The 19,765-nt window shown below is 34.4% G+C and overlaps 1 protein-coding gene across 2 annotated transcripts; it reads left to right on the top strand.

The window, feature by feature from the left end:
• Positions 1–759: 759 nt before the first annotated feature.
• Positions 760–13,209, top strand: LOC128226205 (ARL14 effector protein-like). Of its 2 annotated transcripts, XM_052936097.1 has the most exons (6): positions 760–850; positions 3,240–3,381; positions 7,357–7,437; positions 9,141–9,268; positions 10,898–10,939; positions 11,251–13,209. In XM_052936097.1, the coding sequence occupies exons 2-6, from the start codon at positions 3,274–3,276 to the stop codon at positions 11,477–11,479; spliced, it is 588 nt and encodes a 195-aa protein (XP_052792057.1). In that variant the 5' UTR covers positions 760–850; positions 3,240–3,273; the 3' UTR covers positions 11,480–13,209. The 2 variants fall into 2 exon arrangements, with proteins under 2 accessions (XP_052792057.1, XP_052792058.1); XM_052936098.1 differs by lacking the exon at positions 10,898–10,939.
• The last annotated feature ends 6,556 nt before the right edge of the window (positions 13,210–19,765 follow it).

The raw sequence follows: 19,765 nt of genomic DNA, 5'->3' as shown, positions 1-19,765 counted from the left end.
CTGATCGTAAGTGTATTTTGTGTAACTCAAACAATATAGAAGACGAATACCACTTTGTCATAATATGCCCTGTGTATAACAATATCAGAAAGGAGTTCGTAAAAATATTCTATGTCAGAAACCCAAGTATGTACAAATTTGTTGAATTTGTGAAATCCCAAAATATAGTCGAAATAAGAAATCTTAGTAAATTAATAAACCAAGCATTTCTCTAAAGAAATTCTGTCATGATGGGTGCATTTTCGAAGTGAAAGAACATTTTTATAATATTTATTGCCCATAGAAATTCAAAATGTGACTATTGCTCGAAAGAGCTAACAAAACTCCACGCAGAGTTCCTTTCCTTACAATACAGTTATCACTGCCATCATGCAAATCATGAGTGACCATAGCTACTATGTAAATTAACCTTTTTGTATACCTTACCTCCATGGTCCTTAAATAATTGACATTGGATAAAAACTATCCAATAAAGGGGGTGGAATTACATTTTAAACAAAGTTTATTTAGCTGAAACACAGCTCATGGAAGCAGGGATTTATTCTGCTTGTATCGTTTAATTGTACACAGTTTTATATAAAAGAAACTCTTCTATTATTTTGCGGTATATGTTAATGTTTTAACAATGATGACATCAGTTAAATAGGCTTGGTTGTAAACAATCGAAACCCCTTTAAGGGCTTGGAATGTGAGGAATATCATGGTGTATATGTAACGAGTTCTACCAAATAATACACAAGATCAAGCTAATAAAAGTGTTGTCTGCTACTTTTGTGTATTAGATTTCGGATTTCGGACAAAGACAAAACAAAGAACGGATTTCTCTGGTTATTACACATTAATAAAGCAGGTAGGTGTTGCAAACGGTGTCAATTATTAACAAATAGTGTTAAGAAATAAATACAAATGCCATTGCCGAAAATGAGTCAATCTACTACCAAATGAACTGTATTTCTTGAAAGTTGAATAACAACAATATAATTAGCGTTAGCTGAAGAACTTCAGCGAACACGTTATATATTACCTTTTTGGATGTTTAATGTGTTTTGAACATCAAAAAATAAATATCAACATTAAAGTTATGGAAGCCAGAACTAAATTAGCGTTTAAGAATTTAAGCTTCACATCAAAACACACTTGAATAAAACAAAAAAAACAGTAGGGTCGGCACCCATTTCGTAGGTAGGGTCAGGTAACCCTAAAACCCTAATGTTAAAAGTATTTTATTTCATGCTTTTCGATGAAATATGGGGTTTTAACAGTGAATTAACATCAGTGAAAATATCAATTTGATATTTTCACTGCAAGGTAAGGAGTGTAAATATCAAGTTTCAGAACTACTTTTAAATTCCTTTGTAGTTACTTGCCTTGATCAAAACAGAACTCTTCACTTTGAACCCGTACATGGTGGCAAAAAAATGTTTAAAAATTAAAGAAATGTTTAATAAATTTAAATAAATTCATATTTGGAAATTAACAACTTACCGGTTATTACCGGTTATCCCGTTTTTAGCTCGACTATTCGAAGAATAGGTGGGCTATACTACTGGCCCCGGCGTCGGCGTCCGGTTAAAGTTTTAGGGCAAGTTGGGATTTTAATACCTTTCATTCAATTGAGTTAATACTTCACACAGTTGTTCAGGGCCATCACATGATGAGGTTAGATAACTCCATATTATTCTTTACACAGATTATGGCCCCTGATTGACTATGAAACTTAGGTTAAAGTTTTATGGCAGGTTGGGATATTTATAAATAATGTCTATACCCTTTGTTTAATTGACTTAATACTTCACACAGTTGTTCAGGACTACATATCACACAATGAGGTTACATAACTCCATATTATCCTTGATACAAGTTATGGCCCCTGATTGACTTAGGTTAAAGTTTTAGGGCAGGTTAAAGTTTTAGGGCAAGTTGGGATTTTCACTTAAAACTCCAATACCATCCAATACCATTCATTCAATTGACTTAATACTTCACACAGTTGTTCAGAGCCATCACATAATGAGGTTAGATAATTCCATATTATCTTTTATACAAGTTATGGCCCCTGATTGACTTAGTTTAAAGTTTTAGGCAAGTAAAAGTTAAGGGCAAGTTGGGATTTAAATAAAAAACTTCTTTACCTTTCATTCAATGCACTTAATAAAATTATTTTTTTTTAATTTCTTTTGACAGGCACATTTTTACATTCCTAACCAGTTTTTTACCAAGGGAAAACATGGAGGGCTATACTATATGGCCCTTTAGATTTTTTTATTATTATTTATTTATTTATTTTTTTTTCTTTTGAAAGGCATATTTGTATATTCTTTACCACATTTTCATAATGGGAAATCAAGTTATTTGAATAACTTGCGTCATTTTTCGGGTGGTGGGAGGGGAGCATTAAAGTCACCTTATGTATTGAATAATTTTAGTTAGGTTTGACATAAATAGACCAAACTTGGTAATATTACATTGTTATTGTATTCACTTTTTAGTCAAAGCGGCGAAGTCGAGCGCACTGTCTTACGACAGCTCTTGTTCAAACATTTTCTTGATCTTGAAGCTGAATGTTCGAACATTTGCATTTATACCAAACAAATTACAGACAAAAACATCTGTTCGAACATAAATAGAATTTTATATCATCGTTCAACTGTATTTTGAACTGTCTGCCGTTGTAATACATAAAAAAGAGCTTCCCGGAAAAATCACACAACAATTTACAGCTAATCCGTAAAAACCACCCTTGTCAAAAAAGGAGGTAATAAAGAGATAAATTAAAAAATTAATAAAACTCCGAAAATAAGCATAAAAGAAACAGAAAATTTGTTTATTTCAGTGTAAGATCGTATTTAATTTCACTGTGATCATAGAAAAATACATTTTCACTCATGGCTTCGACACTCGTGAAAATATGTTTTTCTATGACACTCGGGAAATAAAATATGATCTTACACGGAAATAAACAAATACATTATCCTCTGTTTATTAGGCTCAATGTAGAGTAATGCCACTAACACTTTGGGAAGATTTGCTTCAAACAGTTTCACAGATGATCATGTATGATTGTATCATTGGTAAAAGACTGTATAGGAAGGATTTTGTGCTGTCCCATGGTGGCCCTTTGATATTTAAAAGCAGTGACTGTTTAAGCAAATTGTTGGTATTTTAACTCTTAAATGTGAGAATGTCATCTTTATATCCACTTCATGGTGAAAGAAACATTGTATTCTTTTCTTTTTCAGAGTGATTGTAGTAATACAACTCACAAAGTGTAAGATGTCTACAAGTAATTTTGATGATGAGGTTATGATTATTGATGATGACTCTGATGAAGATGAAAACTTAAAGAACTGCAGTGAAGAAGACTATCTCTCCTTTGCAAGGGTTTGTGAGATCAGATAAATAATATTTTGTGTTAATGGCCTTTTTCTGATTTTTTTTGGTAAAATGTAATTAGTTATGTTGAGACCACTAAAATTGTTTAAAGTTGCACTCTCATTGATTGACCGTTTTGACAACTTTTTATTTTTTGTCTTAGAATGATCCAATTTTTGAGTAAATGTCTGGAATCCTATGATATAAGACTGCAAACAAAAGATCAGATTGAATTTTTTCTAATTTACGTTTGAAATAAGATGTCTTATGGCTCAAAGCGTTACTAGAAAGAATAAATTTTCGGCAGTTTTTCAAACAATTAAGATCTATGCTATTGTGAGTTATCTTAAAATAACTGAATTGAAGGCATTGATACCAAAATCAGCTGACTCTTAAGACAAAAAAAATGTCAAAAATTAATCTGTGAGAGTGCATCTTTAAACCTAAATATTGGTAAATTATAACAATGAATTAAAATGATGAGTTCACATGGTTATTAACTGGGGAACTCTAAGGCTCATAATAAGAATTCCACAGATTGAATGGGTCACATGTCAGAAGCTGCAATCATTGTCACACCAATATAAACTTGGTCAGAATGTTAAATCCAAAAAAGAAATACATGTAAGCCAACTGTATTTCAGTGTAAAAATGGTTGTTTCTCTGATGCTATTGAGGCAATTCATTTGACAATCAATATTTACTTGGACATTATGAGCACAAACACTGTCACCAAGTTTTGTTATGATTGGATGATAGAGAAGTAATTTAAAGTACATGAAATCAATCTATTATAAGCTCATCTGTATCTGAGCACAAAGTGCTCAAAGGTGAGCAGTAGTGATCGTCCCATGTCCTGCGGCCAGCATCAATATTTTACAACTGTAATTTTTTCTTTGAAACAGCATGGCCCAGCCCTATAATATTCGGTCAGAAAGTGACAGTACATCAGGGCTTAAATGTATGTTAACTGTTTTCTTTACAGATATATATTAAAATATTTGAAATTCTTCTTTTCTGAAATGTCAAGGACCAGATTCTTGATATTTGGTATGCAGCCTCATGAAGTGGTTGCTTACCAGCATTACTTTTTTCCCCGGGTTAAGAAATGGCTTGGCCCAATTATTGTTTTCTATACTAGTTAGTTACCATACTATTATTGGTGTTAGGATGTTGGGAACAGAGATCAAAGTAGACTTACTAAATTTGGTATTTTGTAGTATTGTTTTATGTATTGACTTGCTATAATTTATAATTGCTTGTTTGTGTATGGCTGTTGATTTTACCGTGATTTATCTACCAATGACATTCAAATATCATCTCTAGATGAAGCAATGGAATACTCTTGTGCTTTAAAACCACCCATTTGAAGTTTTTTTAAACAACTATTTATAACAGTCTCCAGATTTTCTTCAAGTTTTAAGTCAGAAAAGCAGTCGTTATATTTCAGCAGCACTAGCCTAATATTCAGATATTGTCTTCTTGCATACCGGAGGTGTGTTTCCGGTCGTGTGACCGGTGCTGAAAAACTCATCTTACACCCCCATGTAAGATGAGTCATGCGCAACAACGCGCCACTTCTTATTTCTTTTATAGTATGGTTTATGAAAAGTATATTATGCAATTTCTATAAAGCGCTTTTTGGTGAAATGTACAAAAGTGCGTTTTCTACATCAATTTTTCCACAAATTCATAATTTTAGGTATGCAAGAAAAAATATCAATCATGTTTGTCCGGTCTGGATCGAAAATCCTACTATCGGGCACGTTACGTGGCCTGTAACTCTGCAAGCCTCGTTACCGGCTTACACGCTTGCCCTCAGGTCGGTTTTTTCTATCCGTACCGAAAACACATGCACGGCCTGTAAACGCCAGCTCCACCACTTTACGGTGGTGCAAAGAAAAAGAGCTCCAACACTTTCGTGGTGGAGCTGTGCCCTATGTTTACATGAACAAACGTGAGTATGATTTATATTTTATTTGATTATTTCATTTAACGGACATATTTCGAAAATTAGAGAATGTGGTACCGTGTAAGAACACTTCTACTGTAGGCTGGTTACTGTTTCGTTTTAATATTGTGCAAACTATGGTGCCAGGAGCTTTTCTCCCGAATCAGACTTGTGCATATTTTGAGATCTGATTGCATAGCAAGTACATTTCGGTGCTTACACACCCCGTAAGAACATTCTCACGCATGCAAACATAACTGTTATGTATTGTACCTAAGCCGGAACACAACAAAACTAATAAGCACTTCTTAAAAAGGAAAAATGCACATATTTATAAAAGTGGTGTCGCTGTTGCCCTAGTGGTGGCGCTGTCGAGTAGTGGTGGCGCTATCGAGTATGTTTTGCGTATTAAGTAATATAAAAAGTTAACGCTTTTGGAATAAATACTTAAGTTGCTATGTTTAATATTCATTGAACATTATGCTGGTTATACATACTACTTGCGGAAACAAAACTCTTCGCGAATTATCTTAACCTTACTTAAAACTATTTCGAAACAAACGGCTAGGTGCTGTTAATTTTACCATAAAACTATAAGTATCTACCATGTGTGTCCGGTTATGAGGGAGGTATTCTTGCATACCGGACGTGTGTTTCCGGTCATTTGTCCAGTGCTGGAAAAACGCATCTTATACCCCCTATGTAAGATGAGTTACGCGCAACAAAGCGCTTCTTCTTATTTCTTTTATTGTATGGTTTATGAAAAGTACATTATTTCATTTCAATAAAGCGCAATCAAATAAATAAGTATGCAATTATTTAAAACAGATAATGAATAATCGTAAAAACGCGATTTAAATAGTTACTATTTGACATCAATAGTGATTTAAAATTACTGCGCTTTATGACGTCAGTAAACAAGGTTTCACGCGCTTTTTGGTAAAATGTACAAAAGTGCGTTTTCTACGTCAATTCTTACACAAACTGATAATTTTAGAATTACAAGAAAAAATATCAATCATGTTTTTCAGGTCCGGACCGAAAAATCCGTCCTTCGGTCACGCTGCGTGGCCTGTAACTCGGCAAGTCTCGTTACCGGCTTACGAGCGTGCACTCGGTCGGATTTTTCCATCCGTACCGGACACACATGGTAGATACTTATAGTTCTATGGTAAAATTAACAGCACCTAGCCGTTTGTTTTCGAAATAGTTTTAAGTAAGGTTAAGATAATTCGCGAAGAGTTTTGTTTCCGCAAGTAGTATGTATAACCAGCATAATGTTCAATGAATATTAAACATAGCAACTTAAGTATTTATTCCAAAAGCGTTTACTTTTTATATTACTTCATACGCAAAACATACTCGATAGCGCCACCACTACTCGACAGCGCCACCACTAGGGCAACAGCGCCACCACTTTTATAAATATGTGCATTTTTCCTTTTTAAGAAGTGCTTATTAGTTTTGTTGTGTTCCGGCTTAGGTACAATACATAACAGTTATGTTTGCATGCGTAAGAATGTTCTTACGGGGTGTGTAAGCACCGAAATGTACTTGCTATGCAATCAGATCTCAAAATATGCACAAGTCTGATTCGGGAGAAAAGCTCCTGGCACCATAGTTTGCACAATATTAAAACGAAATAATAACCAGCCTACAGTAGAAGTGTTCTTACACGGTACCACATTCTCCAATTTTCGAAATATGTCCGTTAAATGAAATAATTAAATAAAATATAAATCATACTCACGTTTGTTCATGTAAACATAGGGCACAGCTCCACCACGGAAGTGTCGACAGCTCTTTTTCTTTGCACCACCGTAAAGTGGTGGAGCTGGCGTTTACAGGCCGTGACATGATAGAAACTTATACTCTTATGCTTTAAGTAAAAGCAAAGTTTGCCTTTCAGTGTGACACAGAAACGATGTGCCCTGCAATAACTGATATTAAATGCCTTAGATCATTTTAAGATTTTTTTTATTTTTTAAATAAGAATATAGAAAGTCTTTATTTAGTGTACTTATTTCATTCAGTCTAGAAGAGAGTCAGAAAACGCCCGTATCCAAGACCAACTGGAGAAGTTAGAAAAATTGGACATCAGCGAGGAAGAAAAGGTATACAACTAAATTGATTGTGCAAGCAATTACGCTAGTATGAATTATGTCCTTGATATTCCAAGGCTGTTACCCAAATATGTATTGATAAATATATGTTGATGTGTGTGTGGTATGTGTTGTTGTGTCTCTCGTGCAGTGTCGGTAAGGCATTAATTATCCTTGTGACTTTAAACAGGGTCTTTATTATCCCCCGCCGAACTGAAATGATTGGTATGGGGATATTATTTTGGTGTTTTCCGTCCCTATGTTCTTCCGTCCATCCATTCGTTCTTTCATGCAAAAATCATGAAACGTTATCAGAATGTTTTCATTGATTAACTTCCAGATAATGTTAAATATGGATCACATGTGATTAAAATCAAGCCACTAGGTTGGTTGTCTCGAAATATACTGTCGGAGCCATATATGCGTAGAGATTGGCAAGACCATCTTTAAACTTGGTCAGAATGTTCACTTGATCAAGTCTGAACCGCTTGAAAAAGTCAGAACTTTTTGCTGCATTAACTAGAGGCATTATATTTGGTCTAATATTCATCAAACTTTATCATAATCTTTCCCCTTGATGCCCTTTTGGACATATTTTTAACTGGATCACTTGTGATAAAAAATAGATTATTTGGTCAAAATTAAGATGTTTCCGTCTTTCTGTCTTTCCATATGTTTGCCTTGACCAAAAGAATGGTAATGATTGGTCAGATTTTGTTCAAACTTGGACAGAATGTTACTCTTAATGAAATCTCACTGCTCATTTCATATTAGGTCCCAATGCATCAAAAACTATAAGGTCACTTAAATCTTAGAAATAATCTTTAGAACATACTAAAGGCAATATATCTTGTCCAATATACATGTATATGAAACTTAATCAGAATGTTATTCCTTGATCAAATCATCAACTAGTTTGAAGTTTTGAAGTTAAATGAGGTCCGAAAGTAGGTCACTATGTCAAATCTTTAGAAAATCATGTCCGTGAACCTAATATTATTGGTAATGATTATCTTTGTTCGAACTGTGGTTAGAATGATCCCCTTGGTAGATTTTAACATTAGGTCACATTGGGCCAAAAGCTGGGTTATAAGGTCAAATAGTAGATAATTTTGGAGAAAAAACAAAGGCAATATATCTGCTCTAATCTTCAGAGTATTGTCCTCGACGAAATTTGGATAAGTTTGAAACTAGGTCACATGGGGTCGAAAACTAGGTGTCTTGGTCAAATCTCAGAGAAACCTTGTGAACTCTCAAGAGGCTTTAGTTAAACAATATTTCTGGTCTTATCTTCATGCAACTTAATCAGAATGTTTGCTTTGATGAAACTTTTTATTAGTTTGAAATTGATTAACGTGGAGGGAAAAACTAGGTTAAATAGTGAACTTAATGGTTCTCTACATACTATATTCTTTATTTCAGACACTTGCAAACAAACTTATGTCTCATATCCCATATTCATAAGAGTACATCGCTCTGCAGCTGTTTTGAATTGCATTAAAAATTATATTTGCCTGGTATCAAAACAATGATATGTTAATTGTCAAACTCAAACAAAACCGAAACAGTTCATGTAAACCTCTACACTGTATATATACATATTTATAAGTAAATTTATTTGATGTACTGGTATGTGAATTAAATTGTGGATGAATGATCACTTTATATTAGAATGAGATAGAGTTATGAATGTTCATACTCTCATATCTTTACAGCAACGGCAAGGTAAGCAGTTACGAATGCTAGCCTTTGTTAATCCTGGGAAATTCATGGATGACTTTGTTCCAGAAAAGAGCGCTAGAGAAATGAAAAAGATAAACAGACGGCTAAACAAGGACAAAGTGTATGTTTTTTGTGTATTTTGTTCTCTTATATATTTACAAAAAATGATATCATTATGTGTTCAGAAAACGTGTAAATTTGAGAACTCATAAACTTTTTAACCACCAATGAAATTCCAGTTTTAATTACCGGTCCAAGGCCGGTTACCTCGACTTATATTAATATTAAGATGTCTAGGATGTGTAGAGTTCAGTCTGTGTTAGGCCTTAAAAATGTGTTTCTAATTTAAGCAGGCTTTTCCTTTATGTTTTGGCTACTGGCTTTGATCCTGTAGTTTATAGTAGTCCATGGTATTGGTATATCCAATTAAGACTTAAATATATTACACACCAGTGAGGGTCATATGACATTATAAGTACCGGCCAGTCAGCCACCAAAGGTGTTTATGGACCGAGGCCATAGCCGAGGTCCATTCACCTTTGGGGGCTGACTGACCGGTCCTTATAATGCCATATGGCTCGAAGTGGTGTGTTATATATCTTATATTATACCGAACACTTTTCATTACAAGACGATATTAAATGTGTTTTATTTAACAAACCTGATAATGTTTACTTGCGACAAGTTTTTGCCGTTGTGAAAATAGCAAGCCACACTTAAACCAATCGTATGACGTCAGCGGTCCATATTACATTTTTGGCGAGGTTTGGACCGGCCAAAAATATAATATGGAGCGCTGACGTCATAAAACTGGATTTTCATCAAAATACAGTGATATACGGACCGATCGAGATTATATATATAAAGAAGGGACAAATTTATGTGAGGTATAATATTATAAAATATATATCTGGGAGCGATACATGAGTTGCATTAAACTCGTCGCCTCCCTTCCCATGTTGTTTGTATTGCACCTTCACACATAAAACTTGGTGGTATGCAGAGCAACTGTCATTTTGTCATATTCCACTTGGGTTGATAAGAGTTATGGCCATCGACTAAGTAAAAATGTTTCGAGAAATACTTGGTTGCATTTATTCACAAACACTCATGAAACTTCATAGGTATGTTGGTCAGTATACCAGTTGTGCACCTGCCATTTCTGTAACAGTTCACACAATTAATTGCTTTAGTTTTGCTTAGGTTTATATGTTTACAATTGTTTTAAAAGCTAAAATTCGTTGGAAATCTATCACTGCATGTGTAAGAATACAAAGTTTACATTTACATGTTTTTACTAAACGTTGCTATTATGTAAAGATTAGAGAAAAGTCTTGCCCTATTTTTCAAATCAACATTTCTTATGCAAATGTTGTTATAAAAAAGGACGAGAGACCCCAAAAACTAACCAATTTAATTGCTAAAATAATACCTTTTTGCAACCCTATGTTTATCCGTCTGGATTGTTGAATTAGGATTTTCCCTGGAAACTTGAGATTTCTGGATTCTTTTATTCAATAACAGGCTAACCCCGTTGGCTCGAACTCCCGGAAGGGACGGGTAAAAATACATCAAGCCTCGGGAAATGGGAGCCAAGCCGGACTGCTTACATTCAGTAGAAAGAAATCGGTTCTCTACATCCAGTTCGAGCCAACGGTAAAATCGAGCCAAGCGAGCTCGAGTCAACGGGGCTCGACAGTATTAAAAATAAATCGTCTAGTTATTCATACAATACATTGTTTTTTGACAGCGGTACATCAACCTTTGCTGTCAATGAACAGACTCGACCAAAGTGAGACTACCACTTTCTTAATTTGTGAAGTTAATGCATGGTTTGCGCTTCTGAAGGATATTACCTCAAGCATGGATTTACGTTTCAGAACAACGAAAATCCAGTTACAGTCGAAACTCGATATGTCGAACTATGTTATCTCGAAGTCCTGGTTATGTCAAACTATTTGGGTTTGGTTATACAATTTTGTAAATCGGTTATATCGAATATAATCGTTATCTCGAAGAATTTGCCGGTGTCTCAATGACTTCGACATAGCGAGAATTGACTGTACATGTACATTGTACAAACCATTTTGTCTTATTTTTCAGAACAAAGAAAAACCAACTGTATGATGAGTTCGGAAATCTAGCGATCAATGGCAAGAACCTGTGTGATTGCCTGGACGTGGACTGTCCAGGATGCCACTTCCCCTGTCCAAAGTGTAGCTCAGAGAAGTGCGGTGGTGACTGTAGGTGTAACCGGAAGTGGGTCTATGAGTATGTGGAAAGTGAGGGGACTGGGACCACAATCTCCTGGCCTCCTGAAGCAAGAACTTGAGAAGCAACCATTAAAGTGTTTGACGTTTAGAAAACGTTGTGTTGCTACGAAAACCCTTGCAGTGCAATATTATAAGTATGTCAATCATCAGTTCGTCAGTTCGTGTTCAGTCAAAGTTCCAACTTGATGTCAGACAAAGACTGACTTGTAACTGATATATAACTATATAATTCTAGTAACTCAGACTTGCTGGTTTTTATACTATTGTCATTCAGTCATTGAAACATTTGTATTGGAGTGTTATGAATTGCTGTACATTACTCCTTTGCCAACAGCTCTTTAGAATGCACCCACATGTACTTACATGTTCATAGAATGGGCTGCACTGTAAGATTATGGATATTCTGACTTAATGTTCTTTGACCAATTTTTAGCTGGACTATTCGTACTACTCGCCCCAGAGTCGGCATCGGCTTCTGGTTAAAGTTTTAGGGCAAGTTGGGATTTTCACTACTAAGTCCAATACCCTACATTCGATTGACTTAATACTTCACACAGTTGTTCAGGGCCATCACATGATGAGGTTAGATAACTCCATATTATTCTTTACACAGATTATGGCCCCTGATTGACTATGAAACTTAGGTTAAAGTTTTAGGGCAATTTGGAATATTCTATATCCTTTGTTTAATTGACTAAATACTTCACACAGTTGTTCAGGACCATCACACAATGAGGTTACATAACTCCATATTATCCTAAATACAAGTTATGGCCCCTGATTGACTTAGGTTAAAGTTTAAGGGCAGGTTAAAGTTTTAGGGAAAGTTGGGATTTTCACTTAAAACTGCAATACCATTCATTCAATTGACATAATACTTCACACAGATGTTCAGGGCAAGTTGGGATTTTATTAAAATAACTTCTATACCGTTCATTAAATGCACTTAAGAAAATTCAAAGTTATTTACGACCATCTTACAACAAGAAACATAACTCCGTTTTAAGCCTAAATACTAATGATGGCCCTTCATTTTTTTATATTTTTTTTAAATTTCCTTTGAAAGGCATATTTGTATATTCTTAACCACATCTTCATAATGGGAAATCAAGTTATTTGAATGACTTGCGTCATTGTTTGGGCGGGCTGGTGGGAGGGCAGCATCAAAGTCACCTTATGTATCGAATAATTTTAGTTAGGTTTGACATAAAGAGACCAAACTTGGTATTATTACATCATTATTGTATTCTAAGTCAAAGCGGCGTAGTCGAGCGCGCTGTCTTACGACGGCTCTTGTAAGATATAATTATGTTCGTTTACTCAATTTTTAAGAATCAATCCTGAACATGTTAAACTTATGTTTTAACATTTAGAAAATACGTTATGATGAATATAAACTTGGAGATAACTACATATATGCATGTCTATTTGCTATAGTAGAGTTTAGGCCATTGAAATGTCAACATTTTACCATGTAGAAACAAATGGGTTTTTTTCTTTTGCATATCATAACATCAGTATATATCGATAATCAGTTTCTCAGTTTTCGGTAAAGATTTTCGTCTTTGACTGTTATGAGCGCTTAAAACAGGCGATACATTCAATTCCGCGGATTTCTTGTAACAGTTTTAGCCGCAAGAATAAAATCTAGCGCCGCATCTCAAATAAGCATCTACTGAACCTGTTTATGTTCATCATGCATTTGAAACGATATATTTGTTTCAGTGATCTTTGTGTCTAACTGAGGTATCCATATTTGATTCATGAGTTGAAATAAAATGTGAAGTAATATAAACTTTATCTTAATTCTTCTTTATCCGAACGTTTTACCTATTTGATAACGATTACGGTTTTAATCGAAGTGTTTTAGCGAGTAAAACACCATGCAATGCATCTTCCCTTATAGTACAGTATATTCTGCCTGCCAGGGGAGATCACTGCGTAGGAGATTGGGGAAGAGACTGTCATAGATTTATCGCACTCCTCAATTTAGGTCTTAACTACGCTAAATCATTGTGTCTCGACCATTTGGTAGCTATGCTACTAATAATGGGATGACAAAACAAATTCACATGATTGTTAAACATCATGCAAATATGTGACACTCATTTATGTTTTTGCTGTCTGATGTCAGATCACCAGTGGAATCTTCTCGGTAGCCAATGATACCCATCAGGGATTTTAAGCAATTAATTGTTCTACGTCTTACCGAATTGCAAACAATTTTAAAGTATTGTACAATACCTTTCGTTAATAAGCATGTTTTAACGTACATGTATTAGTTAAGGTTTCATGTTTTGAATGATCGATGCAAACCTTAGGGGATTTCTAAAAAACAGTTCATGTCTCAGAAATTTCATTCCAAGCTATTGTCACCAAAATCGTATTTCTTTAACATATGTTTGGTTTGAGTTGAATATTTCAATCCTAGGAATTATGTTGTTCAAACGCATATCTTTTAGAAAGAGCCTTGATGCTAATCAATATGTGTCCCCACAATGGTTTTAAATAAACAAAAATCAACTTTTTTTAAACAACGTTGCTTTTAGGCACTGGATTAAACGCATCATTGTATCATTTGTCTAAAGATCTCTTTCCAAATTCGTAAAAGTACAGTATATTTTGTCGGTAAACAGATACAATATTAACCATTAACCTTGAAGCTACGATGTCATCGACATTCGACCTTCCTTTGAAAGTTTGAACTTCTGCACTATCAGGAAATAGAGCCGTACATTATTTTAATAAAAGGCTGTCGTGTTTCGCGTAGGAAGCACAACAATGAAGAACGTTTATAGAATGTCGTTTGTTAATTTAAGATTTCTAATATAATGCAAGGTAAATTAAACAGAGGGTTCAAATCTTAAATGATTGACTTCTCTTGTTTAATGGATCTTCTCGGAACAGAGAAAACACAATTTGTCGCAAAAGCTGCCATATTAAAGCTTTTCGAAACACTGGGCGCTAAAATTCAATTCATATGCCCAAACATTAAAATTGGAAGGATGCAAAAAGATAGATATGTATTTGTGTCAATGCACATTATTGACTACATTCATTTTTTTGGACGAAACAATGCTTCCAAAAACACGTTCAATGCCCAATTCAACATAGTGTAATATTTTCGTATCCGATATAGTCCGCAATATGCTTCTTGTTCAAAACGATGTCTACATAATTTGCGGCAAGATCTAGAAAACTTTTTTCATTAGAAGTTGATCAGGTTCTATAAATGTGTTACCACCAAGTAAATTGTATGAAACCTAAGATCCTCTACGCATTGAGGTTTTGCACAACAGCTCTTCTCATATTATAGTTTATGCGTTTAGGAAATGTTGATCTCGTCCTTGCACAAATGGCCTTGTTTATCCCATATCAAGTTCTCGACGAACGGAGTAACGAACGGAAGGCGGTCCATCACACCAGATGACAGAATTACTCTGGGGAAATTTCCTCATTAAATCTGTCCGTGCACTAAACTTCTATAATTTTAATTGAATTTGGTTTGTTCGCTTTTATCATGTTTGGATATTTATTGCATTGTATTTAAAATAATTATGATACTTGTCCTTTGAATGAACCATGGGCTAGAGGTTTTTTTAAGTCAACGATCGGGTATGAAACACACCTAATATAAATAATGATACAAGTCTTTAAAAGAACGCTGATTCAATATCTGTAATGCGCTATAGCTGCAGGGTATATTAAACAGAACTCTGCAGTATTTAAAGGTTTTAAACAGTATTTAAATTCCACACTTTAATAAGTGTATATGTCTACTACTTTATTATATGTTCAAACTTGAGATTCCTGAAATCTGAATTAATTGCCGTGTCTTGTTTTGAAGGGATTTATCGGTTCAGAGAAAAGTCAGTTTGTCTAAAAGAGTGTTTGAAACATTTGATGTCAAATATAAATTGCCATTCCTGAATATCAAACTGGAAGGATGGATTTTGATTTTAAGCTAGCTTGTAATAGAAGTTTCTAACTACTTCTAAGTTTCATTCTTTAGATCTTGAAATTGCTTGCAATCAGATCCTTAAAATGTGTAAATATTTGCACTCTGCTATTAGAGTATTGTATGAATCTCAAGATTGCTAAAACTATAAGATTTAACCCTCACACAACAATTCTAATATATTACTGTACGCTCATGGGAAGTGTTATTGTGGGTCTTGCACTAACGGCCTTGTTCATTTATAGAATAATACATGGTCTACCATGAAGCATGAAGCCTGAAATAAAAAAAAAAAATGAGCAGAGAATCGGTTTTGAAAGGCATAAGCTGTGATAATAAAGAGTGACTGGAAACATTATTAGCAAAACTTTTCTCACTTGTTTTCTGAATAAGAGTGCAATATTTCAATTCTTCAAATATTTCCTGTTTTTTACATCGGCTGATTTTGACGTTTATTACAATAAGGTGAGCACGCGTTTTAATAAGCGCATCATTGAGATTTGTTTTGCATTTCAGTATAAATATAATACTTTTGAAATGAAATAATTAAAACAAATATCGTCCAATAGTATTGGCGAGCTGTTTACCTCTACAATAACATAGTAAAGATAAATATTGTCTTTCGGCTGAATACTTCAATTCCTATCGTAAACTCTGAGACGGCTATGTATTGGCGTGTTTTCAGAATTAAATGCGGAAACCACTTGTTTCTGAACGATTTAGCGTTAAAGTGCACGGAATAAGTTCACCTTTCTTTATTACCAAACTGGAATGTTTATTGTCTTCGTGCGAAGCGATGATGTCAATCGCTTTTGCAAAGAAACCCAGACATCATTTATAAATGCGTCACACAGTAAGGAATGCTTTAATCTTCAAAAATATAATTACCGCTCCAGTAATAGTAAGCCTTATTGTTTCAAGCAGGAACTTTTTAACACGCTATTCATGCAACTGCTTCTTTAGATGAACGCATATTCTTTCAACTGCATGCATATTCCATTGAAAGCAACATCTTTGGAATGCCACTAGCTATTCAATGCATGTACATATATATCATAAGTGTATAAAAATACTGTAAGAACATAAACACACTCAATATAAAATGGGTAACTACACATTTAATCGGGAGTTTATATGCGATTTATTGAGACACAAACCAAGTTTGAGTAAAAAACAACAACGGGCCAACATAGTTGACAAAAAGTAGTGCTTATTATACCACAATGATATATTGACGATTCATGCATGAGGTAGGTAGACTAGAAGTGAGTGCCTGGTTATGATTTCACCGTTCATTGGAGGAGTTAACACTCTTGCTCCGGCTTGATTCTTTTATATCGTTAGAAAATATGTACATTAAGTGACTTAGCTGGTTTGTGCTGTTCAGATGAGGTTGATTTACATATTGAGACACCAATATGTACTACCTTCACGTACTAGGTCATGTGGACTAACTATTTACACTACAGTCCGTTATGCTCTTTTGAAACTATTATTAGTGGAAGTATGCCAACGTTCATTCCTCAAAACACGTCGATAAGAAATTTTATTTCAACCTTTACTGCTTTAGTGTGTGTTTCCTATTTCATGTTCTGTGTTATTCTAATTAACAGGAACGAATAAAACTGATTTTCGATTTTGTTATTTTTAGTGTTTTTTTTAAATGAACAACACATTGAACCCCTCCTTGTACTCATAAACGCAAACGTGTTCAAGTAATCAATTAAAACTACATGGACAAGCCCAGTTACCTAAATTGAAAGCAATAACATGTTTAATGGCACCTTGATCAAAGCCAAACAAACAAGAGACAAAAAGCTGCAAAACAGCACATATTGTTGAGATTTGCTTTTGCCTAAACTTACAATTAATATGATACAGTGTGTGTCCCGTTTTATGGACATCCCTCTTTCTTACGGTCCACTAAACGAGACATTCACCGATGTATCCGTTCCGAAAAGATTTCATTACATGATTTTAGTATTAATGTTTACTTATAATGTAAAAAAGGTATTCTCACGATATCTGGTCATTGGCGTAAATGCTATTTCCGGTCTCATACTGAACGAGGAATGATGTCACGCCCGTTAGTTTGTAAAAATGTCACTTTGTGCCGGTGTAAATTACTTTTGTATGCTTTCACAGGACAGCCTCTCTATTAATGAAGCGGGTTAAAATAGGCTACTAGGTGAATGATAATTGTCTACCTGTTTATCCTGGTATAACAATAAGACCAAAATGACTGAAGGGACCAGAATTGTAGTACAACACCATGTTTGCGTCAATTCCTTGGTTTTATTTTCCTTTATACATTGTCTCTCTTTGAAACATATTGAAAGTGACTCTCAAATTCAAAATCAATACCTACTCTTTTATAACAAACATAAATAGTGTGTGATAAACCATTAACTACTTACTAAATAATGCATTTATGGAAAATATTAATTACTGATAAGTCGATCGTATTAGTGTATTTAATAGCTGTTATAAACACGCGATCAATCTTGGCAACCATTTACGGCAAATGTTACCAGTGAACTTAACTTAAATGGCTCTTAAAGCAACACTTTCATATGGCTACTGGGCATTAAGGTCTCACGAGGTTCGACTATTATAGAAATAAATACATATAATAGAAACAGATATTCAAGATAAAAAGGATTGTTTCAACATGTCATGTAGAAGTAGATCTGACGATACCTTCTGACGGCCTAAAACGTCATTTACTACCCGGTCTTGGCCTGTCTAATAATAAATATTCGATTGATCGGGGATTAAGGTTTATATACAAACTCACTTTCTTATGTCCGGTTTGACGGCCTTATTAATTTAAATGCTGTAGCAAACGATAATGTATTTCTGCATTTAATACCTGCATTTTGCACTGATTTCAATATCATGTTTTCTTTTTGTAGTTTATATACCGGTAATAAACAACAGTTCCTAATTACTTAATAATAAATTATGTAGTATCTTATCAATTCAAACAACAAGGGCACTGTTTTGTTTATATCAAGGATACTGCAAGTGGACACATTGCTGATCGAAAAATGCTGCCTCAAAATTTCCCCTTCGTCGACACCATTTAGCCGTCTCAATGTGAACAAAAAAATTGATGACAACTATAAAATATGTAATCATACGACTTTTAAAGTATTCGACTAGACAGATTCAGCATTAACAACGGCAGAATTAAGCCTGAGAAACAGATGGCGTAACCTTGAGCCAAGATGAAATGACTCCCCTGCCGTTATCCGCCACAGTTCGTCTCTGCAGCGTATGAGTTTACTCGGTCTCATATATATTCCTTATCAAACACTGCATTATTGCTTAATAAGCAGAAATATACAGCTTAATACAAAAGGGAATACAAGTGGTAATGTTAATACCATAATATTTATTAATTTATGTATGAATTAGATGCAGAATTTCCCAGGGCATTATATGCAGTGATTGGTGAACTTACTCAGCATTTGCTACACATTTCACATGTACACAAATGACATTTTTAACGAATGAGAGAGCTAATTACATTTGGTGGAGTCCCAATCTTATAAATGTGTCCAAGCCAATGATGTATAACAAAACACTTCGATATAATTTACATTTAAATAACAACAAAATCTTAGATTCTGTATGTTATATCATTTGTTTTAAAATAAGGAATTTACGTTACCATATTTGTCTACTTGCCAATTCAAAAATGAGACAAGATATTCGAAATTCTTGTTATCAACAAAATTCAAACATTTTAACTAAATCACTTTAATTCTACTTGCTCGTGTAGACGGTCTTATTTCCACTAAACTTAAACAAACGAGAAAACATAATGCTTGTTAACTTGAAAATTCAAATCCATCTGTCTAACATCTAAACCTCTCTTTCTTAACATATGTCTTCTTTCAAATCAAATTAATCCCTCTTTGCATACCATCTACGGACGCAATCCTATTACAAGATCAATTTTGGCACTACTGTATCTTGCATTTTCTTCGTATAAATATCGTGGATATGCAATCGCATAACTGGGTGTAGTATTCCACTTTCAACTCCAGGAAGAGATGAAATAAACGCAACTGATAAGTTCTCATGGATTCAAGACATCACTGCTGTAAAAAAAACCATCTTTGTCGTTTTAGAGCGCTTTGTGTATTTTCTTTGACGCGTTAGCTTGCCCTTAAGCACATTTAATCCTTCCTGTCGGAGTCTCTCGCCCGCCAACAAACAGCTGTAAAAAGTGCGTGAAGTAAATCTTCAATCCAATGTTATAAATGACTGTCCTTGCCCGACAATACCGAAAAAGTGCCTGCCACATGGGGTCATAGGGCTTTAGGGATATTATTTTAAAATGATAACAATTTGCAACATGCAGGGTAGTTAACACAAG

Source organism: Mya arenaria, chromosome 3, assembly GCF_026914265.1.
Source record: "Mya arenaria isolate MELC-2E11 chromosome 3, ASM2691426v1".
NCBI classification, from domain to species: Eukaryota; Metazoa; Mollusca; class Bivalvia; order Myida; family Myidae; genus Mya; species Mya arenaria.
This window is presented reverse-complemented; position numbering and strand designations above follow the sequence as displayed.

What these genes read in the sequence shown, in the direction of transcription:
- LOC128226205 (XM_052936097.1), top strand. Translation starts at nt 3,274, where the DNA reads ATGTCTACAAGTAATTTTGATGATGAGGTTATGATTATTGATGATGAC. An exon ending in ACTATCTCTCCTTTGCAAGG is followed by an intron (nt 3,382 to 7,356) that starts GTTTGTGAGATC and finishes TATTTCATTCAG; the next exon opens with TCTAGAAGAGAGTCAGAAAA. An exon ending in ACATCAGCGAGGAAGAAAAG is followed by an intron (nt 7,438 to 9,140) that starts GTATACAACTAA and finishes ATATCTTTACAG; the next exon opens with CAACGGCAAGGTAAGCAGTT.